Source organism: Thamnophis sirtalis, unplaced genomic scaffold (assembly GCF_051295495.1).
Source record: "Thamnophis sirtalis isolate CommonGarterSnake01/CBP01778 unplaced genomic scaffold, rThaSir2_p1.2 scaffold_12, whole genome shotgun sequence".
Lineage (NCBI taxonomy): Eukaryota > Metazoa > Chordata > Lepidosauria > Squamata > Natricidae > Thamnophis > Thamnophis sirtalis.
Window position 1 is genome coordinate 50694187 of NW_028261392.1, and position 23896 is coordinate 50718082.

General features: G+C 40.2%; 1 protein-coding gene across 3 annotated transcripts in view; it reads left to right on the forward strand.

Annotated features, from left to right (window-relative positions):
- Nucleotides 1-10537, forward strand: part of SMS (spermine synthase) — a 61894-nt gene extending 51357 nt beyond the window's left edge. For all 3 annotated transcript variants that reach the window (XM_014071826.2, XM_014071827.2, XM_087726479.1), the window contains 3 exons: nt 1892-1971; nt 7402-7517; nt 10136-10537. In XM_014071826.2, the coding sequence (XP_013927301.2) occupies nt 1892-1971; nt 7402-7517; nt 10136-10175 (236 nt within the window). In that variant the 3' untranslated portion in view covers nt 10176-10537. The remainder of the gene's footprint in view (nt 1-1891; nt 1972-7401; nt 7518-10135) is intronic.
- The last annotated feature ends 13359 nt before the right edge of the window (nt 10538-23896 follow it).

The following is a 23896-nucleotide window of genomic DNA, read 5'->3' on the forward strand; positions in this document are numbered from 1 at the left end:
CCATGGCCAATGGGCCCCTGCCGTTCGTTCCTGCCCATTCTCCCAGACACTATTTGACCTGGGCCTTTGGCTCCCCAGCCAATCGAGTGGCAGGCAGAAGCAATCTGCGTGTGATGGGCAATAACTGGCACTAGGAGGGGCAGCATGTGATGCAAGATTATTTTTAAAAGTACTGTGACTGCTCTGCAGGTTTTGGAGCCTTGCAGATCGGTCACCAGGACTAGAAGGAGGAGGGGTGGTGGGAGTAGCCGCCCTAGGGTCACTGGGGAGGGGGAAGACAGGCAAGAGTATGTTGGGGGGACGAGGGAGGGAGGGAAGGAAGGGGTCTCAAGGGGCCTTCCCAAAAGTAGCTTGGCTTGCAGCTCAGCTCCAATAAACGCGGGGCAAAGGAACAAGGCCTGTGTAGCTTTTGGCAATGTTGGGGAAAGCTGGGGGGGGGGGCTGTGGCAGGTGAATAGCAATGCTGCCGCAGCTTCTACAATTGAGCATGGGGGGAGGGGCACAGGCAAACAACAAGGCTGGCACGGCTTATGCAATTGCAGGAGGCTGGGGGGTTGCGGCAGATGAACGGACATGGTCCATGGCTTGGTTGCAGCCAAACTGTCTGATAGGCATCAGGCTGGAGTGGCAATGGCACGGCTCCCCCAAGCCGCATGCCACCTCCAATCACCTGCCACCGCCCCCCCCCCCATCTTCCCTGCAATTGCATAAGCTGCACTGACCTTGCCATTCACCTGCGGCCCTCCCCCATGCCCACTGCAATTGCACAAGCCATGCCAGCCTTGCCATTCTCCTGCATCCTCCATGCCTCCTGCAATCACAGAAACTGCACCGGCCTTGCTGTTCACCTGCTGCATCCTCAGCCACCGTCCCCTCCCAACAGTGCCTGAAGCTGCGCTGGTTCTGCTACTCACACTACCATTCCCCCTCCCTCCAGTCCTGATGACAGATGTGTAAGGCCCTAAAACTTGAGGAGTAGCCGTGGTACTTTTAAAATAAAATCTTGAATTGCATGTGCTCCAGCCCCTGCAATCTGCACGCTGCCCCTGCAGCACCTTTGCTTCTGCCAGCCACCTGATTGGCTTGGGGCTATTTGTCCCATGCAGCCAAAGGCCCGGATCAAAGAGAGTCTGGGCAAATGGGCAAGGGGCCCATTGGCTGTGTAGAATAGCCATGGGAGGCCAGCGGAGGAGGAAAACTGGCTGTAAATAGGCTGATGTGGGTGGCTGGGGGTGAACGGGAGTGGCCAGGGGTCTGTGTCTAAACGTCAACCCTGCAAGGATTAAAAACAATAATGTAGCAATCTAAATATAATGCCTGAAATAAAAAAATAAAGGCCAAGCAAAAACAGGTAGCATTAACCAGAAGAACATGACTAATTATCTGATCCAAACATCTGGGGAACAGCCAGGTTCTTAATACCTTACAAAAAGCTGGTACGATTAGGAACATCCAAATCTTTGGTGGGATACGATTGCATTCCTTTGCAAGATGTTGTTATGCATTCCCTTGCAGATGTATTGTCAATCATATCTTCTGAAAATCTTTTTTGTAGTTGAGTAACTTAAACTAGAGAGAGAGAACAGGTAAGTGTATATGTGAAATATAGTTTTATAAGGTGTGCATATTAGGGGTATGGAGAAAAAAAGCATTATTGGCCCTCACACCTACAAATTATTGATAGATTTTTCTGCAATGCTGGAAATTGTTTTTTAAATAATTGTTCTATATTTATTAAAATGTTTAATGGAAGTTCCATGCCTTTATATTTACAGAGTATCCTAAAAAACAAACATGAATCCACTGATGTTGCAAATTATAGTGGTACTCATCACTTAACATTTATGAATTATTTAATTTCTAATTAAATAATTAGTACGTTTAAATTTAGATTCTACATGGGAGTTTCTACGAATGATTCTGGACCTTTCAATGAGAGTCTTGAAACCTGATGGAAAATATTTCACCCAGGTATGACAGGTGGAATTGTTGTAGATAATGCAACTTTAGGGAATTTTGAAAAGAACCTTGTTTAGATTGCTTTGTAGATAGGCATGTTAGAGTGTGTTTGGAGTGAAGGGTAATACCAAAACCTAGCATTAAGTTGTATGCTTCAGAAAGGAGTGAATCAGGAATAGGGTGTTTTTTTTTTTTGAGGGTGAGTTCCATCAGAAGCTAAGATTCTCTTGAAATGGAAAAATCCTGGGAGTCCCACTTGACTTTTAATGGAATATTTGCCAGAATTACTTAATTGCATTTCTTCCACAGGGATAATTTTTTTCTTTGGTTAAAGTAAAGTTAGACAGAGGTATCCTCCTTTAAATGTTGGAATATGTATGAGATATATGTTCTGCATCATTTGTTTGTTTGTTTGAGTCAATGTTGACTCCTAGTTACTACCTAGAGAGGTCCCTGCAGTTTTCTTGGCAAAATTTCAGAAGTGGCTTGCCGTTACTTTTTTTCCGAGGGACTAAGAAAGAGTGACTGTCTCAATGTCAGCCAGTTGGCTTCATGACTAAGGCGGAACTAGAACTCACATCTTCCAATTTTTAGCCTTATGTCTTAACCACTACACCAAACTACCTCCAACCTAGGAGAAAATCATTGCATTCCAAAAATTTTGCTAAACTGTTTTGAGCCAGTTACATTTTGTCAACCAAATTCCAAAATCATTGATTTTTCCAACTCTTTGCATCATCTACCCTCCTCCTCTTGCTGCCATCCAAGTCCCAGCTTGACATATCCATTGGCCCAATCAATCTAATGTCACTTATAGAGACACTGGTCTTTCGTTGCCTAGTGCACTTCTTAACTATGCATCACACTGATGGCATTTATTAGATTTTTTTTTAAAAAAACTATGGTGTGCAGAACTACTATTTCCATTGGTCTCAAATAATACAAAAAGTTCTCCATTTTTATTAATCATTGAAAATAATATCTTAGTTTAAAAAGCACTAGGATAAGTAACACAGCACTAGGAGACATAAAAATTCATAATTGTTGCTAAATGTAATTGACTCATTTTTAAAATTAATTATATACTGATTAAATTGTGGTTGTGCTGAGTTTAACTAAAATTTTAAAATTAAGTATTACATTGTCCTGATGTGCTGTGGCTTATATTGTGTTGTGATTTTATTGTTTTTATTGTGCTTAACTATAACGATATACCACAACTCTGGTTTAGTGTATAAAATTTGATAGCTTATTTACTGGTGCCTGAATACCATTTCACTCCGTTATTGAATGTGACCACTAGATGGAGTTTTATTACTAAAAATGTCAACTAACAAATTCAGAGACTGGAACTATATGGTACATTTAAATTAAATTGTGAGTGATGTAATCTGATAAGACTGTGGCAGTATTAGCTTTTTCATAGAATGATAGTCTTTAAAATCTTAAATATTTATTAGATCATAAATATACTTGATGTAATAAAAATACACAACATTGTCAGGCTATTATTTATATTAGCATTATTGCAAATTAAATGTTCTGTGGTTATCAAAGTTTTTAATTTTCAGTGTTGCCAAAATATCCAATTTTTTTAAAAAAAATCTGAAAATGCATAGGACTATAATTATAAAAGTATAGTTTAATGTTTTATATCACATATTTATGTCATTATCCTACCTTGTTATATTTGATAAAATCAAGGGGATGAACATACCTAGAAGCCTTGCTTCCTGCTTTCCCACAACAATTACCCCTATGAGGTGGGTTGGGCTGAGAAGAAGCCCCTGGTGCAAAGTTACTTAACCATTTTTTATGCATAAGGGAGGCCTAGAATTCAGTCTCCTGGTTTCTGAACTTAAATTAAAGTGGCTTACTGTATTTTTCGGAGTATAAGACACCTTTTTTCCTCAAAAAAGAGGCTGAAAATCTGAGTGCATCTTATATACCGAATTTTTTTGTCTCTTGAAGCCCCGCCCCTTCATCAAAATGGCCGTGCATACCCTTATGGAGGCTTTCAGAGGGGGCTGGGGAGGGCAGAAATGAGCAAAAAAACGGGCCGTTTCCCCACCCAGCAGCACTCTATAAGCTTCCATAAGGCTATTCGTGCCTTTTTGGGGGGTGAAACGGGCCCGTTTTCGTGAAAAACGGGTCATTTTGGGGAGGTTTGCAGAGTGCAAAAAACTTTTTTTTTTCCTTTTGGAAAGCTCTTTAATGATGAGAATTACATTGATCAAGTCCTGTGCCAGCAGAAACACCTACCTACTTATTGTATTTCTCTATTTCGCTTTCTCTATCCCTTTATCTACCTACCTACCTACCTAATTACTCTCTCTCTCTCTCCATACCTATCTACTGTATTTCTCTCTCTCTCTATTTTTCTCTCTCTATCCCTCTACCTACCTATCTACACACACTCTCTCCCTAACTACCTACTGTATTTCTCTCCCTCCCTCTCTCTCCCTTTATCTACCTACCTACCTAACTAATCTCTCTCCCCCCTACCCATCTACTGTATTTCTCCCTCTCTATCTCTTTCTATTTCTCTCTCTCTATCTATCTACCTACCTACACACCCTCTCTCTCTATCTCTCTATTTCTCTCTCTGCCTCGCTATCCATTTACCTACCTACCTGTTCTGCCCCCCCCCCCCCCGCGTCCGATGTTTAACGCTGACACAGGCTTAGTAGTTTGCCACCCTTTATTTACAGCAATTACAATCCTGTTAGCTGAAAGTCCAACATGACTCACTGGCAAGACGTTGGCAGCAACCCAGACTCCCACAGACAAGAGATACAATACAAACAAGAGCTTCTCCAGTTTGTTATGAACGGTTGTGTCCTGCAAAAGGTCTCCTCCCAAAGTCTCTTCTTATATACTCTCTTGGGAAGAGCCAAGCCACAACAACCTAGGCTTGATTATCTCTTATGAGTCTGTCTCCGTAACTGCTGCCTCCGTTTCTCCACCCTTCTTTGCTGGGCGTCAGGGACAAACTCCCTTTGATCTTCACCACTGCTCCAATGCCTGACGTCAGGGACACTTTGATCTTTCCCACTGCTCCATGCCTCAGGTGCCTCCTGGTGGCCAACCAGCCTCCCTGGTCCCTGCTTGGAGTCTGAACCCTGCCCAGGGTCCTCCATAGCCGACTCATAGGGTTCCTCGCTATTAGAGTCCATTGGCAACTCCCAACGGCTCCTGCTGGGCCACAACACCTACCTAACTACTCTCTCTTCCTACCTACCTATTGTATTTCTCTTTCTCTCCCTGCCCACCTACCTACTTTTTTTAAAAAAATTGCCTCTTCAAAACCTTGGTGCATCTTATACTCTGAAAAATATGGTGCTTCAATTTTATAACTTGTTATAGATTTTCATTTTATTTTATACATTAAAGCAAGGGAAGGAAAGAAAGAGAGAGAGAGCGCGAAAAAAAGAGAAAGAAAGAAAGAAAGAAGGCCACCTTTCAGAACAATTGCTATAGTAAAGATTACAAGATTTTTGGACATTTGTTTCCCTAGAGCAAAATTATTGGAGAGAACCTGACTTAACTGTTTTGTTCATCAAGTCCTATAGTTCCATAATGGCTGCTGAGATTCATATGCTAAAGTATGACATGAAAATCTACTCTTTTGTATATATAGGAATTCTGGGGTTATTGAGAATAAAAATCTCATTATTATCCCTATCTAGAATGGCAAGATAAGGAATTCAGCCGGGGTACATGATTTTTACAGAGGTATTTTCCATCCTAGTACCTTTGTGCATTAAATTCTAAAGAAGGAGCATCAATGTTTAAAGAGACGTGGACTATTCAACCTCCTCATCTTTAAAAAGCCACATAAGACCAGCTAGAAATATAGTATTGTTACAGGAGAAGGTGTGGCCAATATTTGGTGAGCCTTACAAAAGATTTAGAGGTAAATAAATGCTTCAGAAGGTTTTCCATAAAAAAATTCCTCCCGTCTAAATTATGTTAGTGAAATGCACTCATTTTCCTTTTAAATTGCAGCTGCAATCAGTTCCAGATGTTAATTGTCCATATGTGAGCCACATTGCCCATTTTAAAGTCCTATATTCTTGTTGACTTGCAACACCAATAGTTTTAAATTGTAATATGAACCTGAATTAACAAAGCACCCTATCATATCCATATACTTGATTGTATTAGAGATTTTGTTTCATTAGTGGAAAGATTTGAAATGACATGATACTTTTATTTAGAAAACATTTACCTATGTAAGGTAGAGAAATGTATAAGTGTTAACTGAAGCATTTAAATCTCTTTCAGACATTGCACACAGCGTGCTTTGTGTAGACTTTCAGGACAGATCTTGCATACACCCCACTTCTGCTGCCAACTATAAGAAGCTTTTCAGGGTTGAATCTTTCTTCCATCTCACATTCATTGTACCTTACAGCACAGTATACATAATTTTAGAGATGTTTTGATGAATATATAAGAGCATAAATTGATTACAAACAAATCATCCTAAAGCATGAATTTATACAGATCAAATGTAGTGGAATAGTCCCTGTTCTTGATATAAATACTGTTAGAGAAAAGAAATTTATGAACTTTGCTAAACGCGGTGTTGCATATTGAGTATCTTAAATAATTACATTTTTCATTCATCTAATTTGTTTTGTCCGCTGTCTCTTCTGGTTTACTTATTTTTGAAGATGATGATTAGAATTTGTTAACAAGAATGATGGTCTATTAAACAAGACTTTAGATTACTCACATTGTATAGATTTGGTCAGGCCATTAAATAACTTCAGTATGTTGTCCGATAAATTATCTAGTGCCTTTTTTCTGTTTGTGATTTTTAAATTATATACACATGTTATTTATGTACTATTCTACTTAATTTGATGTGAGAAAAATTATATACTTTGTAAAAGACAGCAGAACCAAATAACCACTGCTGATGGTGGTTAATTTTAGATTCCTATCCAAGCTTAATGTAACTTTTGATCTTGTTTAAATAATATTTTGCAATATTATTCTGTAATATTTTTGATAGTTTCCACTTTTTAAATATTAACAAAAATGTAAAGTATTTTTTAATTAAAAGACTTTTTAATAGTAAAATAAGAAAATATATCCTTAGTTATCTGCCCTTGGAACGTTCATATTCCATTATTCTAATTGCTGTATGCTGTATAAGATTAACCTTTGGCAATATTTAATTGCCTTTGTTGCATTTGATACATTGTTTAGTCTCTATTTTTCTAAAAATGATCTTTTAGTTTTCCCTTTTTATGCTTCACCTTTGTTGCAATAATCATTATAATATATATTTATAGTTATGCACACTCACATTATAAAGTCTTCTAATAATAAAGAACCAATTCATGAAATGTTTATTTTTATATAATTGCCTCCTCTGCCCTTCCACTAGATTGTTTGACACACTGTTTTTTCTGTCCTCCTCTTATGCAGGGAAATTGTGTCAACCTCACGGAAGCCTTGTCTCTCTATGAAGAACAACTTGGCAGATTATATTGTCCTGTTGAATTCTCAAAAGAAGTTGTATGTGTCCCCTCATACATGGAGCTGTATCCTTCAATAAGAAACCATGTTTATTAACAATCCTAATTCAGTAGGTGCTAAACAGTGGTGATTTGCAGGCAGTACGCCCTGGTACAGGCGTACTGGAGCCAGCCTGAAGCACCGGATACCGTTCGGGCCCACCCACCCGCCCGAGCCCCTTACCTGTGTTTTTCTGCGCACATGCATGGCCCGTACAGTGGTTGCATGATGCCCCACAGAGCAGCTGGAGAGTCGCAGAGGCGCTAAGACGCATGCGCACGCTGCGCACATCCATGATGATGCTGTCGGGCCCGTTCCAACCATACCAGTTGGAACGGGAAACCCACTGGTGCTAAATCATAGCTGGCTTAAACGGAATGACACATTAAGCCTAAAATATATTATTACTTAACACAGTGTACTGTCTTAATATAAAAAAATCTTGGGCAAGAACTCATAATCCTGCAAATATACAAATATTTGCACCAGTGGTGGGATTCAAGTAATTTAAAAACTGGTTCCTCCTAGTAACAGGTTGGGTGGGCATAGCTGGGGGCGTGGGTTGTAACTGAGTGAGCGTGACCAACTCGACGTCACTCACGGCAAGGTTGCGTGGCGCAGGCAGGGCGATGCTGCAGACAGGGTGATTTTATATGTACCATTCCGAGCCCCTCCCCCCGGCTGACAAAATAAAAGCCCATCTAAAGATCACGACTCCCTGCCAAGTAGATGCTGGCAAAAGGAGGCTAGGGGAAAAAAAGAGAAGGGCTGATGGAAACACCCTGTTTTCCACTTTCATTGGGCTGTCTGTGCCGCGCTTGATGAAATCGGGAGGTGGGGAAGCAAAAAGTCCACTCAGTCCATACACACCAGCACACTGGCAAATCTCTCTTCAAGCTTGTTGATTCGGGCATTGGGAGCTTGAGGGGTAGATTAAGTGCCCTGAAGTCGTCTGCTGTTTCTCCAAGCCCAGCTCTGGTTGCAGCTGACCATTGGCCAATTTTCTTCCAGTGCTCATGCGATGAACTTGGCAGCATATTGCATGCTTTTCACTCCAAGCAGCCTGGGCAGGTAAATGAATGGCTGAGGCAGAGTGATCCTCCTTAGCAAGCTCCAAACAGTTGCTGCTCCTCCAAACCTGGATTCCTTGCCCAGTCAGGCTGCACTCCCCTCTTGTCCAGGCACCAATTCTCCCATGCGTGCAACCTCCCAAAAGTTTTAAGAATTAGAGCCGTGGGATGGGGGGGGGCAGGGGAGGCAAGGCACACAAATCTCTGTCTCGCTCTAGGACCAGGCTTGGAAAAGCCAACCCTCACAATTATACTCCCTTTCTTCTAGTGCTCTTGCCCAGAACCCAGGAGCTTAGCAGCAGCATATTGCATGCCTTAACAAGCCTGCTGGTTGCCTCTGCAGTCAGAGCAGGGCTTGGAGGAGCAGCAGACGGACTTAAGGGGGCACAATCTACCCCTCAAGCTCCCAATGCCCAAACCGATGAGCTGAAAGAGAGATTCACCATCATGCTGGAATGTACAGATTGAGTGGGCTTTTTGCTTTCCTCTCTCACCTCCCCATCCCAATTCAGTGTGGCGCAGATAGCCCAATGGAGGTGGAAAACGACATTTCCATTGGCCCCCTTTCCCCCCCCCCCCAGCCTCCTTTTGCCAGCATGTGCTGAGTAGGCAGTCACAATCTTTAGATGGGTTTTTATTTTGTCAGCCTAAGTGCGGAGAAGGAGCTTGGAATGGTACATAGGAAATTGCCCTGTCTGCAGTACCCATTGTTTGCCATCAGGCAGGCAATGAGGAAGTGGCCACGGCAGTGGCAGGCAAGCAGACAGGGCCAAGGGGAAGGCAATGGAGAAGGCAGGCAAGCTGGCAATGCCACAGGGAAGGCAGGCAAGTGGGTGGGGCCACAGGGAAGACAAGCAGGCGGGACCACAGGGAAGGCAACGGGGAAAGGAGACAAGCAGGCGGGGCCATGGGGAAGGCAGGCAAGCAGGGAATGCAGGAAAGTGGGTGGGGCCTTGGGAAAGGCAGGCAAGAGGGGAAGGCAATGGGGATGGCAGGCAATTGGCAGGGCCATAGGGAAGGCAGACAAGCTGGTGGGGCCACGGGGAAGGCAACGGGAAACGCAGGCAAGCGGGGAAGGCAGAGAAGTGGGCAGGGCCCTGCATGGGAGGTAGCTGGGGAAGAAGTGGTGGGAGACTTACCAGGTAGAGATCAGTTGGGCCACGTGGTCGAGGCCAACAAGGGAACCAGAGAGTAGCAGCTGCAGCTATGCCCCGGCATGACTCTAAGCATCACCCAAGTAAGGCAAGGCATGATAAGAAGGGAGGGGGAGGGAGGAAGGCCAGCGAGTGGCATGGTTTGCCAGTTCTCCAAACTGTGCAAAAATTTAACAACCGGTTCGCTTGAATCCGCTGAATCCACCTCTGATTTGCACATACTAATACAACTTTTTAATGGAATCAGTATAATCATTTTTTTTAAAAAAAATGAGATGTAAAGGATGAAGCATGCTAAAATGAGTTTCTTGTTTTATTTTCGAAGAAATTAAGATTTATTTTGAAAAAATATTTTTTATACGTGTTGGGAAACTAAACTTATGAGAAAACAAAATATTGGATTCCTTGACTATTTTTTAGATGGGTATTTTATACTATTTGGAAGAAGACTGATATTTGAAGCTGAAAGACTCCTCTACACATGCTGCATGAAATGTGTAGGCTTGCCACATGCTTTGTCTTGGCGTCTTGACTTTAAATTATATGCTGTAGATTATTTTGAAACTTAATCACACTATCAGTTAATAATTCTTTAAATGGTTTTTATTTCTTTAAAAGCAAATGCACAATGTATATTTTGATGAACTAGTATGTTATTTCTTAAAGTTAACTTAGCTGAATTAGCAGCAAAATTGTAGCTGCTGAATGCACTGAACCTTTAGAATGTGATCATTTTATTATGTTTATTTTAGAACTTTGAACACCGGTTTTAAAAGTCAATATTAGAATTTAGTGTGATTTAATGTGAATTTACTGTAGATTTTTTTCTTCAACATTCATCTGTTTAATAATCATGGTGTGACGTGCATTTGTTGTCAAATGATCACTGTGCTTCCCTGAAAGAAAGCAAGAGTAGATGTTATTTTTTTAATAATACCTTCTAACTCACTGGGATTTTTACAACTTTTTCATGGTGAATAAAATTTCACCATACAAAAGTGACACAAAAGTACTCTCATAATTTAATGTCATGGTTGTGTTAAAATCTACCATATTTTTGTGCTATAAGACACGTCGGACTATAAGACGCACATGTTCTGACCTAGGCTTCCCCAGCAGCATGAAGCCAAGTTCTCATCCTGATAAACCCTTTTTATTTAATTTACAGTGAATTTCTCTCCAGCAAAGTCCCTTCCCACAGTCCTTCAAAATAGTTCATAATTACTGATCTTTATCAAGCTTGGAGAGTGGCCAGTCCCATATCTTTCAGATGCCGTAATACTTGGCAAGAATGCGGAATGAATTAATTTTCTCCTGCAAACACCCCTCCCCTTTCGTTCCTCTTATTTCCTATCGGAGGGGCCATTCACCATCCACATGTGGCTTTACTCCCAAGTCAATCCTTGTTCCTTAGCTGTTCCCTGGTAACTGTGTGTGCGCACACTGGGAACAGGCTCCAGCTGTTTGTCTGCCTCACTGATGTCTGACTCCGAAGGCAGCTGATAACTCATAGGCGACCCTGGCCCCATCTCTGCCTCCAACGCAGAGCTCTTGTCAGAGCCTACCACAGACTCCAGGACTGGCCCATGTTCCTCCCCAACCTCCTCACTGTCTGAATCTGCTGCTAGCCCCGCTGGCAACTGGCAGGCCACAACAACACTTTGCTTTAGAGGAGGAAAACAAGAAAAAAAAATTCTAGCATCATTGTAGCAAACAGCCTGGTCAGCTTCAGCATGTTATCGCTGCCCCAGTATGTGGCTTGTCAGGGTTCTGCTCAGTTGCGCCCACCACTGGTCAATTGAGCTGAGCTGCCACTGCTGGAGAACACTGAAGCCTTTGCTGCCGAATAGCTGATTGAGCCAAGGTGGCGCAGTGGTTAAATGCAGCACTGCAGGCTACTGCTAGATCAGCAGGTCAGCGGTTCAAATCTCACCGGCTCAGGGTTGACTCAGCCTTCCATCCTTCCGAGGTGGGTAAAATGAGGACCCAGATTGTTGGGGGCAATATGCTGACTCTCTGTAAACCGCTTAGAGAGGCCTGAAAGGCCTATGAAGCGGTATATAAGTCCACTGCTATTGATTGGCGGTTGAATCAGCCTCCCAGAATACTGCTGATCAGCTGTTCTAGGTGGTGGAGATCACCGCCACCTATCGCTGCGGCCGCTGCCAAAACCATAGCGTGTACTCCCAGAGCGGTCACTGCCGGAAGACTCGGCAGCCAATCTCCAAGGTTTGGAAGCTGCAGAAGAAGATATGCTGGGATGGCGATGGCGGTGCCCTGGCCCTGCAGGGAGAGCTGGGCCAGAGCATGGTGAGGCTAGGAGGCGCAAGAGTGGGGAGTGGAACAGCCACTCGTGGAACCCCCCTCTCCAGCCGTGCAAAGCACCATTTACTGACTTAGGGGTATTCTGAAGGCGCTGAGCCGGAGGGGTGGGAACAGGCACTCATGCAGCTTGGCACCTTCAGGATACCCCAAGGTCAGTGAATGGCACTGTTCCTGGCTGGAAAGGGGGTTTGCCGGGCGGCTGCTCGTGAGCGTGGTCACCTCATGGCTGTGTGTTGCATTGCTGCGACAGTGCAACACAGCCGTTCACTCCTGAAACTCTGCCCAGCTCTTCGGGAGCCCGCTCAAAAGAGAGCAGCCACCCGGCAACCCCAAAACAATAAACCCTCCCCCCATAATAAGGCCCAAGCCATATTTTGGTGGTCAAAATAAAATAAGACACTGTCTTATTTTTTGGGAAACATGGTATTTAGTTTCTTTTCTCATCTGTTTTTCAACATAGATATAAATTGTTATCTTTCCACCTGCAAAGAGATTTACGAGCTACTTAATAATGGTATAGTGTTGTACCATTATTGGTACACCATTATTGTACACCACCCAGAGTCACTTGTTGTGAGATGGGTGACCACAAAAATATGAATGAATAAATAAATGAATATAGTTACTGAATTAACTAGTATGTAGTGAAATGTCAATCAAAATCCATCTGTGTATTTATTGTAAGTAGAATAGAATAATAGATCGAACAACTTAAAACTATGGGATGGACTATTTTTCCAAATTAAATATGAACAGTTGAAATATATGTAAGACTTTTTAGTGCTTACATGCTCTTTTAGCTTTGATACTAATATTCCTAGAAGGAGAAATATACATTAAAAATAGACAATATGCTAGAAACTCTATAAGGACCTGCCCCAGCTGGTCTTTCAGGAAAGCAAGACTCTTAAATCCAACCAAGACTCTTAAATTGAATTGAAAGAACTTTTACTGAGAGAAAGTGATTGCAAGAAAGCAAGGTAGCATCTGAAAAGTCCCACGCAAAGCACAACGCAATTCTTTGGTTTACCCAAGTCCAACCCTCTAACTAGTCCACCTGTAGCCAAAGTGATACCAGCTGAGATACTAGGCAGATAATAACAGTTCACCCTCAGGGCATTGCAGCCTTGAAACCAGGCTGGAACTGCTGGGAGAGAGTCTGTTCCTTCTCCAAAGACAATGACCCTCCCTAATTCCCAAGCAGTAAAGCAAAAGTATGCAAAAATGCCAGCAAGCCTCCTTTCCCCTCCCCCCTTCCAACAGAATGGCAGAACACAAGCACATCCCATTTTATTCAATGTGGTCTGGACCTAAAACATTTCTGGTGTACCATGTTGATTTGAGATATTTAGGAATCTTGTATTTATATTTTGTGCCAGTTGAGCCCAGCCGTATGGGTGGGATAAATTTTATTGATCTTAAGCCATCAATTAGCACATATGCTATTTGAATATGCATGTGGAAGCCTATTAGATTATTGGATCGATGTCTCCTGGTATGCTTCTGCACATGGTGTGAAATTATATTTTTGTAAAATCTGTATGTACTGATTTTTTGTTTGCTCATTTGTTGCTTTAAGCAGATCCTGATAATAGTTAAGATATAGTTCTTCTTATAATGTTGATGCAGTAAGAAAGCATTAAACATTAAAAATAGACAATACGCTAGAAACTCTCTATAAGGACCTGCCCCAGCTGGTCTTTCAGGAAAGCAACTCTTAAATCCAACCAAGATTCTATATGTACTGATTTTTTGTTTGCTCATGTGTTGCTATAAGCGAGATATTTTTCTTCTTGTAATGTTGATGCAATAAGAAAGCAAAAAAGAATTAAAATGTACCATTCTTTTTTTTTTTCAATCTTAAAAATTATTCAATAAAATTATTTTCTTGTTAATTAAAGAAGACTGTTTGTAGACTGGCTCCCAAAATAAGTGTAAAGACACTCTTCCCTCCATTTCTAATGAAAGGCCAATACACTACATGGAGAAATTCAGAGATAATTTCCTGATGTAGTTAAGAGAGGATAGTCTATTATAATCCTGATAGGTACTGAATTTTGTAAACACTGGAATTTACCACCTTGAAGTTCTCATATACTAACAAACTAGACATATAAAGCAAGTTGTATTACAATTCCTGAATTACCAGTATTTGTTGAGTGAAGCCACTTAATAAACCGAGATAAAGAGCAAACTTTCAATTAATCATTTTGATGAATGAAAAGCTATACTTTTATGTAAATCTACTAGAGGTTTGTAGGCAAACATGAATGGAAAGCATGAATCAACATTTAATAGTGGCTTTAAAACATGGGTTTACACAAAATCATTTTTCTGAAGATCAGTTGGCATTCTTTGTTTCTTTTTTTTAAATTAGTGATAAAATGTAGCTTGGTGTCAAGGTTGCCACCGATGCATGACTTAAATAATGAGCCTCAAGCAAATCTTCAAAAGAAATCCAGTTATATATTAGGAGCTTCAAGTGAAGCCATCGCTGGTCTCACTTAATTCACACCCCGGCTCTGAATCCGTTCCCCCTTCCCCAAGGTCTGTCATCAGTCACATTCCCCAATGAAGCAATTTCGTGGGTTGTAGAAGTCCCTCTGTTCGGCCATCTGGGTCACCGTGGAGATGGCCTTGACAGTTGGGATATCTGTAGCAAGCAAACAAAATTTTTTAGGTTTGCATTGAATTGTAAGATACATATATTTAAATATGTTTAATTATGGCATTTTTTGAAATACCCTCATATCTTGATTTGAACTTTATTCATTTATTTGTTAAATGTATTTGCCACCTATCTTGCCGGGACTACCCTAGGCAGAAGTCATTCAAGCTTATAATGAACCTAGAGTTACCTTTTAAAAATACATTGAACTAATTTCTTCCACTTTCCTAAAAAGAGAGGAAACAATTTTGATTCATTCATACATAGGTTGTGGAATGTTTCCAGCAGTTTTACTCACACATAATGTTTCACAATTTTATTTCAAAACTGAAATCAACATGAGTTTTCATTCTAAAGTATTCCCTTGCCCTAATTTTTAATTCTTCTTATATTGGAATAGAATGTACTAGATATGTTGGGAGAAATAATATATTCATAGTTCAAATAATGTTTCGTGAAAGTCTTAACTAGTCTGGAGGCCACCCATAATACATAGTTGTTTATCAAACAATCTTTTCTATTATTGGTTGAATAATTTGCTATATAGATAATATTTTACAAGAAATCCTAAAATATTTTCCTTCTGTACTATAAGACGATATTGGTACTGGCCATTAGTCTCCAAATTTCATTACTTTGTTGCTCAGTATTTTGAGTGATACTGAAAAAAGGAAATGGTACCTTTTCCATTTGATTTTTTTGCTTTTAAGGCAAATGTATATAAACACATATTACCTATCTGTTGTCCAATAATAAGTGTTACATGTCTGACATGCAGCAGCAATATGTCTTAAGAAATTACATTCATGTTAACATTGATATCTAAAAAAAAATCTAATACTCTCAGCCCAAACCTGGCATTTAATTGCACTTACAAATCAGAGGTGAGTTTCTGCCGGTTTGCCCCGGATTGGGTGAACCAGCGGTGGCGGGAAGTTCCACCCACCTGCCTGGATGCAAAAGTGTCGCGTGAGCGCGCACAAGTTGTAAGTAGTAAAATAAATTGAAACCCACTACTGATACAAATGTGGTATATTGCCATATAGCCACATTTGTCCCTTAAGGTATTTATTTATTTACTTACTTATTTAAAGGGTGGTGGTCCTTAAATTATTTTATTTATTTATTATTTGTTACAAATATATCCTGAGATAGCAATAGCAGTTAGACTTATATACCGCTTCATAGGGCTTTCAGCCCTCTCTAAGCGGTTTACAGAGTTAGCATATTGTCCCTAACAACAATCAGGGTCCTCATTTTACCCACCTCGGAAGGATGGAAGGCTGAGTCAACCCTGAGCCGGTGAGATTTGAACAGCCGAACTGCACAACTGCAGTCAGCTGAAGTAGCCTGCACTGCTGCATTTAACCACTGCGACACCTCGGAGATAAATTATGAATCCAATCTATGTACTCTAACTTCTGCTTCTCCAGTAGATGCCTTCCTATGTTATGATCATATGAACATTGTGGATCTCTTTATTGTTGTGAATTGGGATCTGCTTCAATATATGAAACTATTTTATTTTACTAGTAGTCATGGTTCATCACCAAACTCTGCTATACATACATATATATATATATATATATATATATATATATATATATATATATATATATATATATATATATATATATATATATATATATATATATATATATATATATATATATATATATATATATATATATATATATTCTCATTCCAGTGCGGGTGCTAAAATTCCATAGATGCTGAAAAGGAGTATATTGTATTTCTCAACACATGCATGTGATGTATACCATTAATAAAAGCATTCCCATATTATTTAAATGTGCAGAAATTATATTCCTTTTCTCAGTTTTTTTCTGAAATATGTATAAATAAATTTGACAAATGTGAAAAAAATGCCAATGTAAAAATTGATTGCTATACAAATAGAACACTGCAGTAAATCATACATAGTTTACATACCACAATGGTTGATTAATTAATCCAAACTCAAATTATTAGAATATTCATGACTAGGAGAGACATGGTAACAAGGTCAGCCAGCATAGCAACTAAGTCAGCCAATGGGAACTTAAACAGATCTGAGACTGTTGAGAATTGAAACTGAAACTGCGAAGTTGCGAAGTCGTGTCTGACCCATCACGACCCCATGGACAACGTTTCTTCAGGCCTTCTTGTCCTCTACCATCCTTTGAAGTCCATTTAAGCTCATGCCTACTGCTTCAGTGACTCCATCCAGCCACCTCCTTCTCTGTCGTCCTCTTCTTCTTTTGCCCTCAATCGTTCCCAGCTTTAGGCTCTTCTCCAGTGAGTCCTTTCTTCTCATTAGGTGGCCAAAGTATTTGAATTTCATCTTCAGGATCTGGCCTTCTAAAGAGCAGCCAGGGTTGATCTTTTCTAGAACAGAACTGTTTCATCGCCTTGCAGTCCAAGGGACTCGCAGAAGTCTTCTCCAGCACCATAGTTCAAAGACCTTAATTCTTTGGCACTCAGCCTTTCTTATGGTCCAATTTTCACAGCCATAGATTGCAACTGGGAAAACCATAGCCTTGACTATATGCACTTTTGTTGGCAGGGTGATGTCTTTGCTTTTTAGTATTCTGTCTAGATTTGCCATAGCTTTTTTCCCCAGGAGCAAGCGCCTCTTAATTTCTTGGCTGCAAGATCACCATCTGCGGTGATCTTGGAGCCCAGGAAAATGAAATCTGTCACTACCTCTTTTCTTTTCCATCTATTTGCCAGGAATTGAGAGGGCCAGATGCCATGATCTTAGTTTTCTTAATGTTGAGTTTCAAGCCAACTTTTGCACTTTCCTTCTTCACCCGCATCAAGGCTCTTTAGTACCTCTTCACTTTCTGCCATTAGAGGATTTTATATAGTAACTAAAACAAATACGTGACCATTGTATAGTATGAAAAAGATTTACTAAACAAGTCCTACACATACAGAAAAGGGAGGGCAACATTTAGCGTGAGACTATTTCAATGCATTCAAATTGATTTTACTAAGCTACCTCAACTGGGGAAACTTAAATATTTATTGGTGCAGTGGATCACTTGACTGGATGGGTTGAGGCTTATCCAGCCATGAGAGCCACTGCAGCAGTAGTCACCAAAACCTATATTGGAACAGATAATATCTAGATATATGGAAGAGTAGAAGCTATAAACACCAACGAAGGGACTCATTTTACTGCAAAAGTGTTGTCATGTTCCGTGGAATGCAAATTCATCTATGCCATGGACTGAATGTTCATTCTTGGCCTTGCTCAGAATTCAATCTGCCAAAAATTAATATTTTATCTTATGAAATAATGTTTGCATTACCACACTTGGAAATTCCACAATATGAACTAAATACATTTTTGTAAAGAACTGTATACTTGGCCTATCCCCTTCTTTATTTTCCCTCAGAATCAAAAGATTACTACTACCACAATCCCTACCTCACAAATTTGCTGTCTGTAAGTTCCAGCCTGATGATTAGGTCCTGATTAAAAACTGACATGAGGATAAACTTAACCAAGGCCAGGGCAGGTCCTACCAACTCCTATTGACCACTGAAACATCAGTCTGAACAAATCACCAAGGGTGGACCCACTACATATGTATAAAAGGACAAGTTGACAAACCTAAAGAGTGGAAAGTGGTTCCTGGAGAAGACCCACTGAGAATAAACTCATCGTGGTATGAATGAATGAATGGGTTTTGTTTATGATTTTTCTTGTAGGAGTACCAACTTTTTGATTTTTCCTGCCTGAGTGGTGGCTTCTGTATTTCCATCTGAAGATCCCAAAAGAAGCTGTGGAACTGTGCACTCTACAAAATGTGTTGGTTCTGTGATTGTAATTGTATCACTGAATGTTGTTGTTGTTGTTGTTACCATTGTTGTGATTGTGGACCAGTATGTGCTTGTGAAGAACCTTGTGATACAGTAATAGTGGAAGGCTGAGTAGATTAAATGTGTAAGAATTGGGACATTTAATCTGATCAACCTGCCTTGAAGTCCTAAGAGATAGTGATATCATAATCCCTGAAAATATAGGATGTTTTGATTTAATGTAATGGTTATAATTTTCATAAAGGAGGAGAATACAATGCAATGATTAATCTGAAAAAACATACATTACTAGCAAGGGTCTTTTCTTTGTTTAATGCAACCTTTTAGTCTAGAATTAGCCTCACACAACCTAGTAATCCGTTTGAAAATGCATCTAGACTAAATGGGTTATGGACGGACATGGGTACTGAAATTCTTAACTGGCATGCTTCAAATGGCTTATATTGGATATGTAGAAAGTTTGCCTATGTGCAATTGCCTATCTGTTGGTATGGAGCATGTGTAATTTTTTTCCCTACTGCCCATGCACACTGGATATACCTGCCACATAGATAAGGGAACCAGAGTATGGAGTTTTCCTGCCTCATAAATCCTGAAAGCATTCTGCAGAATAAACTTAACCAAGGGGGAGCTACCTTCATAGATAAGGTGGACAGAGACAGTGGCCTGAACAAGGAAAAGCTTTAAAGAACATGTTGATAACAAACCTTTGTCTCTGATTAGGTAAACTTTGTTTTTATCTGTGTAAAATATATATAATACTCTGAGCCACTCTCGTAGATGTGGCTATTCCTTACATGCATTTTGTTTGTATGTTTTGGATATAGTTTTGTTATCCAGCTTTTGCTATGGCCATAAATAAAAGCTGATATTTTTTGCAAGCCCCGTCTCACTCTTTTTGACATCTCAATGGCTTGGGGAAACTTCTGGCACCTAACATTACAGTATATGTACTCTTAGGAAATATTAAGGATAAATGGTAAATTTTTCAGTGTGTGTTCTGGTAACTAATCTCTAAATCTGTGTATGTAGATTTTCAGTCATCCAGGTTATGGTTGTCCTTGTCTTTCCTTGAAGACGTTTTGTTTCTCATCTAAAAAGCTTCTTCAGTTCTGAGGGGAACACTAACATTCAAAAATAAAAGACCATTGGGGATTAGTTGGGGATTAAAACCGCTACTGCAAGTAGGCAGGAAGGGGTGAGAAGAGGGTTAATGTATTCTTAATAGGTGCCTCGGATTAGTTGTAGCCTCTGAGGACCTATCCAATGGGACCAAAGGGGAGGGAATGGGCTGTCGTGTTAGGGATTGGGTATAAAAACTTCCTTTTGAATTTTGGTGTGTGTTCTTTGGGCCTAGAACTTCCTGTTGAAGTCTTGCTCAAGCTCACCGCACTTTGCAAACTGCCTTTTATTTTATTTTTGTTAAGAAAATTCTTTTCTTGGAAGAGGAGGAGCCGACGTCACGATGATACATCGTGCGGACTCAACAGTCCAAGTCCGCCGATGACATTTTTGCCCCTGGAGGGTCTGGTAGGACCTAAACCATCCCAAAGAGATGGTGACTAGGAAGACAAAACCTTGCTGGTCGCAGGGGCACCACAAAGTCCCTGATCGGCCTAAGGAAAGCGCTTCCAACCGGCGGCAAACAGGCAGCCCCCAGGCTGACAAAGTCAGAGACGGCTCCGGAAGGAAAGAAGTGGAAGTGTTCCACCTGGTGAGGTTTTTTTTTTTTTTTTTTTACTTTCAGAAGATTGCCCTACAAAAATTTTTTTTCTCTTTAAAGATATTAGTCTTCTAAGTAAGAATAAAGCAGCAAATTTAATCCTTATTGGACTGCCTTAGAAAGCTCTTTGCTTTTGCTTGTAACAATGTTTTGTGGATTGAAGTGATTGCAACGTTTGCAACGTTGAAGTGAATGGACTGATTTTTTTCCTTATTTTTTGCTACTTTAATTTTTTTGGCTTAAACTAAAACTTTTTTTAAATATCTTAACAAATTCCTCCTATTTATTATAAAATCATATTAAAGATACTTGAAGAAAAAGTATATAAAAAAGGTTGAATCTGCCAGTCGGAAGCCTGAGCCTGAAGTTTTTTTCTTGAAACAATGTATCCTTTGTTCATTCCTATTTGACTTCACAGACTTTGCAAAGGAAGGGTTTGGAACTGGTTTACAAAAACTGATAAAGACTCAAGGGCACGAACAGTGTTTTGCAAGTGTGTTTGGAAAATATTTTGGCAAAAGAAGGAAAAGGAAAGAAAAAGGCAAGAACCCTTCTACTTTGAAAACCATAAAAGATCTTATGCTTTTATTTATTTGTTTGTTTGTTAGTTAGTTAGACTTATATACCGCTTCATAGGGATTTCAGCCCTCTCTAAGCAGTTTACAGATTTTTTATCAAATTGAGTCAGCATATTGCCCCCACAGTCTGGATCCTCATTTCACCTACCTCGGAAGGATGGAAGGCTGAGTCGACCTTGAGCCGGTGAGATTTGAACCGCTGAACTGCAGATCACAGTCAGCTGAAGTGGCCTGCAGTACTGCACCCTAACCACTGCGCCACCCTGGCTCTTGCTTAAGGTTTAAAATAAATATAGATATATTCTTCAAGAAATTTTTCTTTTCTGACAGGTTAGAGTGCCAGAAATCATCAGATTCCTCTTTTTCTTTTTCTTTACATCTCTTTTCTTTTGGAAAAATGAAGCAATATTCAGTTGAGGAAAACTTAAAATTTCAAAATATCCTGGATGGACTTCAAAATATTTTAGAAGGATTTGAGAGATTTGAAAAGAAATGGAATAGACTATTGGGTATCACAGTAAAAGATGATGGGGTTGGAGCCCCAAAAATTAAAGAAGAGAATGAAAATACAGAAAACAAAGATAAGATAATAGATGAACTTACTAATGGAGCAAATGTGAGTGAAAGTGGAAAGAAGGGAAGCTGGAAAAGTGACTGACGATTTGGAGCTTTATCCCAAACTTCAAGACCCAGGGGTAAAAAAAAAAGAGCAAAAAGGATGGAGTTAAAAAGACAAACCTATCCAGAAATAAGTTTGATAACCAAAGTTAAGCTTATGTTAATAACAATTCTAGGGCAACGAAACCACATGAGAGATCTTCTAAGCTACAAAGTGTGGAGAGAAGTTCAAAACCCTGGAAAGGAGCTGAAAAGAGAATTCACACAATAGCTGGCAAGAGAGATAAGACTACCCTGCTACTGGAAAGATACTGGTTGATAATGCTAGTTGATGATAAAAAAATAGCCAATTTTTGATGATTAATAAGTAAGGATTTTAGTATTTTGTAGACTGTTTTAGAATATCATTGAATGTTTATTCGTTAACATATAATTTACTATGATATTAATAATTAAATGATAACCTTAATTAAGATAAATAATCAGGCTATAAATTCTAAATTGGGATCTGGCAAAAAGACATAAATTGTATTAACAAACTTTTGTCTAGATCTTGCTATGAAGGTATAATTCATCTGGGTCAGAAGAGAGGAGATGTCACACAAATAGTAAACAATTTTTTTCCCAACTATAATAACAATAAGGAAATGTTAATGGATATTTTTGGTAATTATTAAGTAGAAATGTTAACATCTCTTAGAGTGTCTTAGATTTTAAACGTTTATTTTGTTAATACGTAATTAATCACGATAATAACAATGAAATGATAACCTTAATTAGTAAAATAATCTGCATATAAATTGCAATCTGGGGATTAGGGAAAAGACCTATAAATCTTATTAATAAATTTCTGTTGAGAGCTGGTTATAAAGGTATAATCACTTTTGGGCTTGAGCAGAGGAGAGGTGAGATAAATAATAAATAAGTTTTAGTTAACCTACAATAATAATAGGAAATGTTGATGGATAATATTTAATGATATATACAGGTGTACCAGTAAAAGTAAATCCAACAGAAGCATTAATTTGTGAGTTGGGGGGGAAAAAGGGGGAGGGAATGTTAGATATCCTACTAATTGACTCTTTTTTTAGAATGTGTTATAAAGATGTTTGTTTGGTTTATTGGATTTATATGCTGCCCTTCTCCCAAGGACTCAGGGCGGCGTACAACATTAAAAAAAACACACATATTACAAAAGTTAAAAATAATTAAATAGAATATCCAAAATAAACCCAATTAAGATTAACAATAACATTTTAAAAAAATCAATTAAAATTAACAATAATCAATAATTTATTTTGTTTTGTTCAGGCCAGGCTGGCTTGCTGGAAAAGCCAACTTTTTAGGGCGCGTTGGAAGGACCAGAGCTCGGGGATTATACGAAGCTCCGGGGGCAGCTCATTCCAGAGGGAAGGCGCTCCCACAGAGAAGGCTGTCCCCCTGGGGGTCACTAGCCAACACTGTCTGGATGACGGCACCCTGAGGAGGCCAACTCTGTGGGATCGCACTGGACATTGGGAGGCTACCGGTGGCAGTAGGTAGTCTCGCAGGTATCCTGAAACTAAGCCACGGAGCATTTGAAGGGTCATAATTAGTACCTTGAATCGCACCCGGAAGACAACCGGCAACCAGTGCAGCCTCCTAAAAGGGGTGCAACATGGGAGCACCTAGGTGCCGCCATGATAACCTGCGCAGCCGCATTCTGGACCAGTTGAAGCCTCCGGGTGCTCTTCAAGGGCAGCTCCTTGTAGAGAGCATTACAGTAGTCTAGGTGAGAAAGGACGAGGGCATGAGTGACTGTGCACAGAGCATCCTGATCCAGGAAGGGGCGCAACTGATGTACCAGGCAAACCTGGTAAAAGGCCCCTCTGGTCGTGGCCGTCAGGTGTTCTTCTAAACTAAGCCGAGTATCCAGGAGGACTCCCAGATTGCGGGCCCTCTCTGAGGGGGCTAAAATTTCTCCCCCTATCATCATAGATGGAACAAGATGCACAAATCGGGATGATGGAAACCACAGCCACTCAGTCTTGGAGGGATTGAGCTTGAGTCTGTTCCTCCCCATCCAGATCTGCACAGCCTCCAGGCATCAGGACATCACGTCGAGGGCATCATTTGGGTGGTTTGGGGTAGAGATGAAAAGTTGGGTATCATCAGCATATTGATGATACCGTACTCCAAAACCACGGCCATTAGTTAGCTCTGGCCTGTGTCCTGGCAGACTCCCCCCCAAGCCTATCTGAGCCATCTGAATCAACCCTCCCCGCTCCCCCCTTAAAATTTGATTTAAAAACCCCTGTAAAAAACCCTAAGAAGTCTCTTCTTCGCATGCCACCTCTTGGGATCTCAAGATCTGTCATTAAGGAAGCATCTTGATAGGCAAGAAGGCCATCCCCGGGAAAGTGGAGGGTTCCTGAAGGGAATAAAGTTCTGTTGAAGTA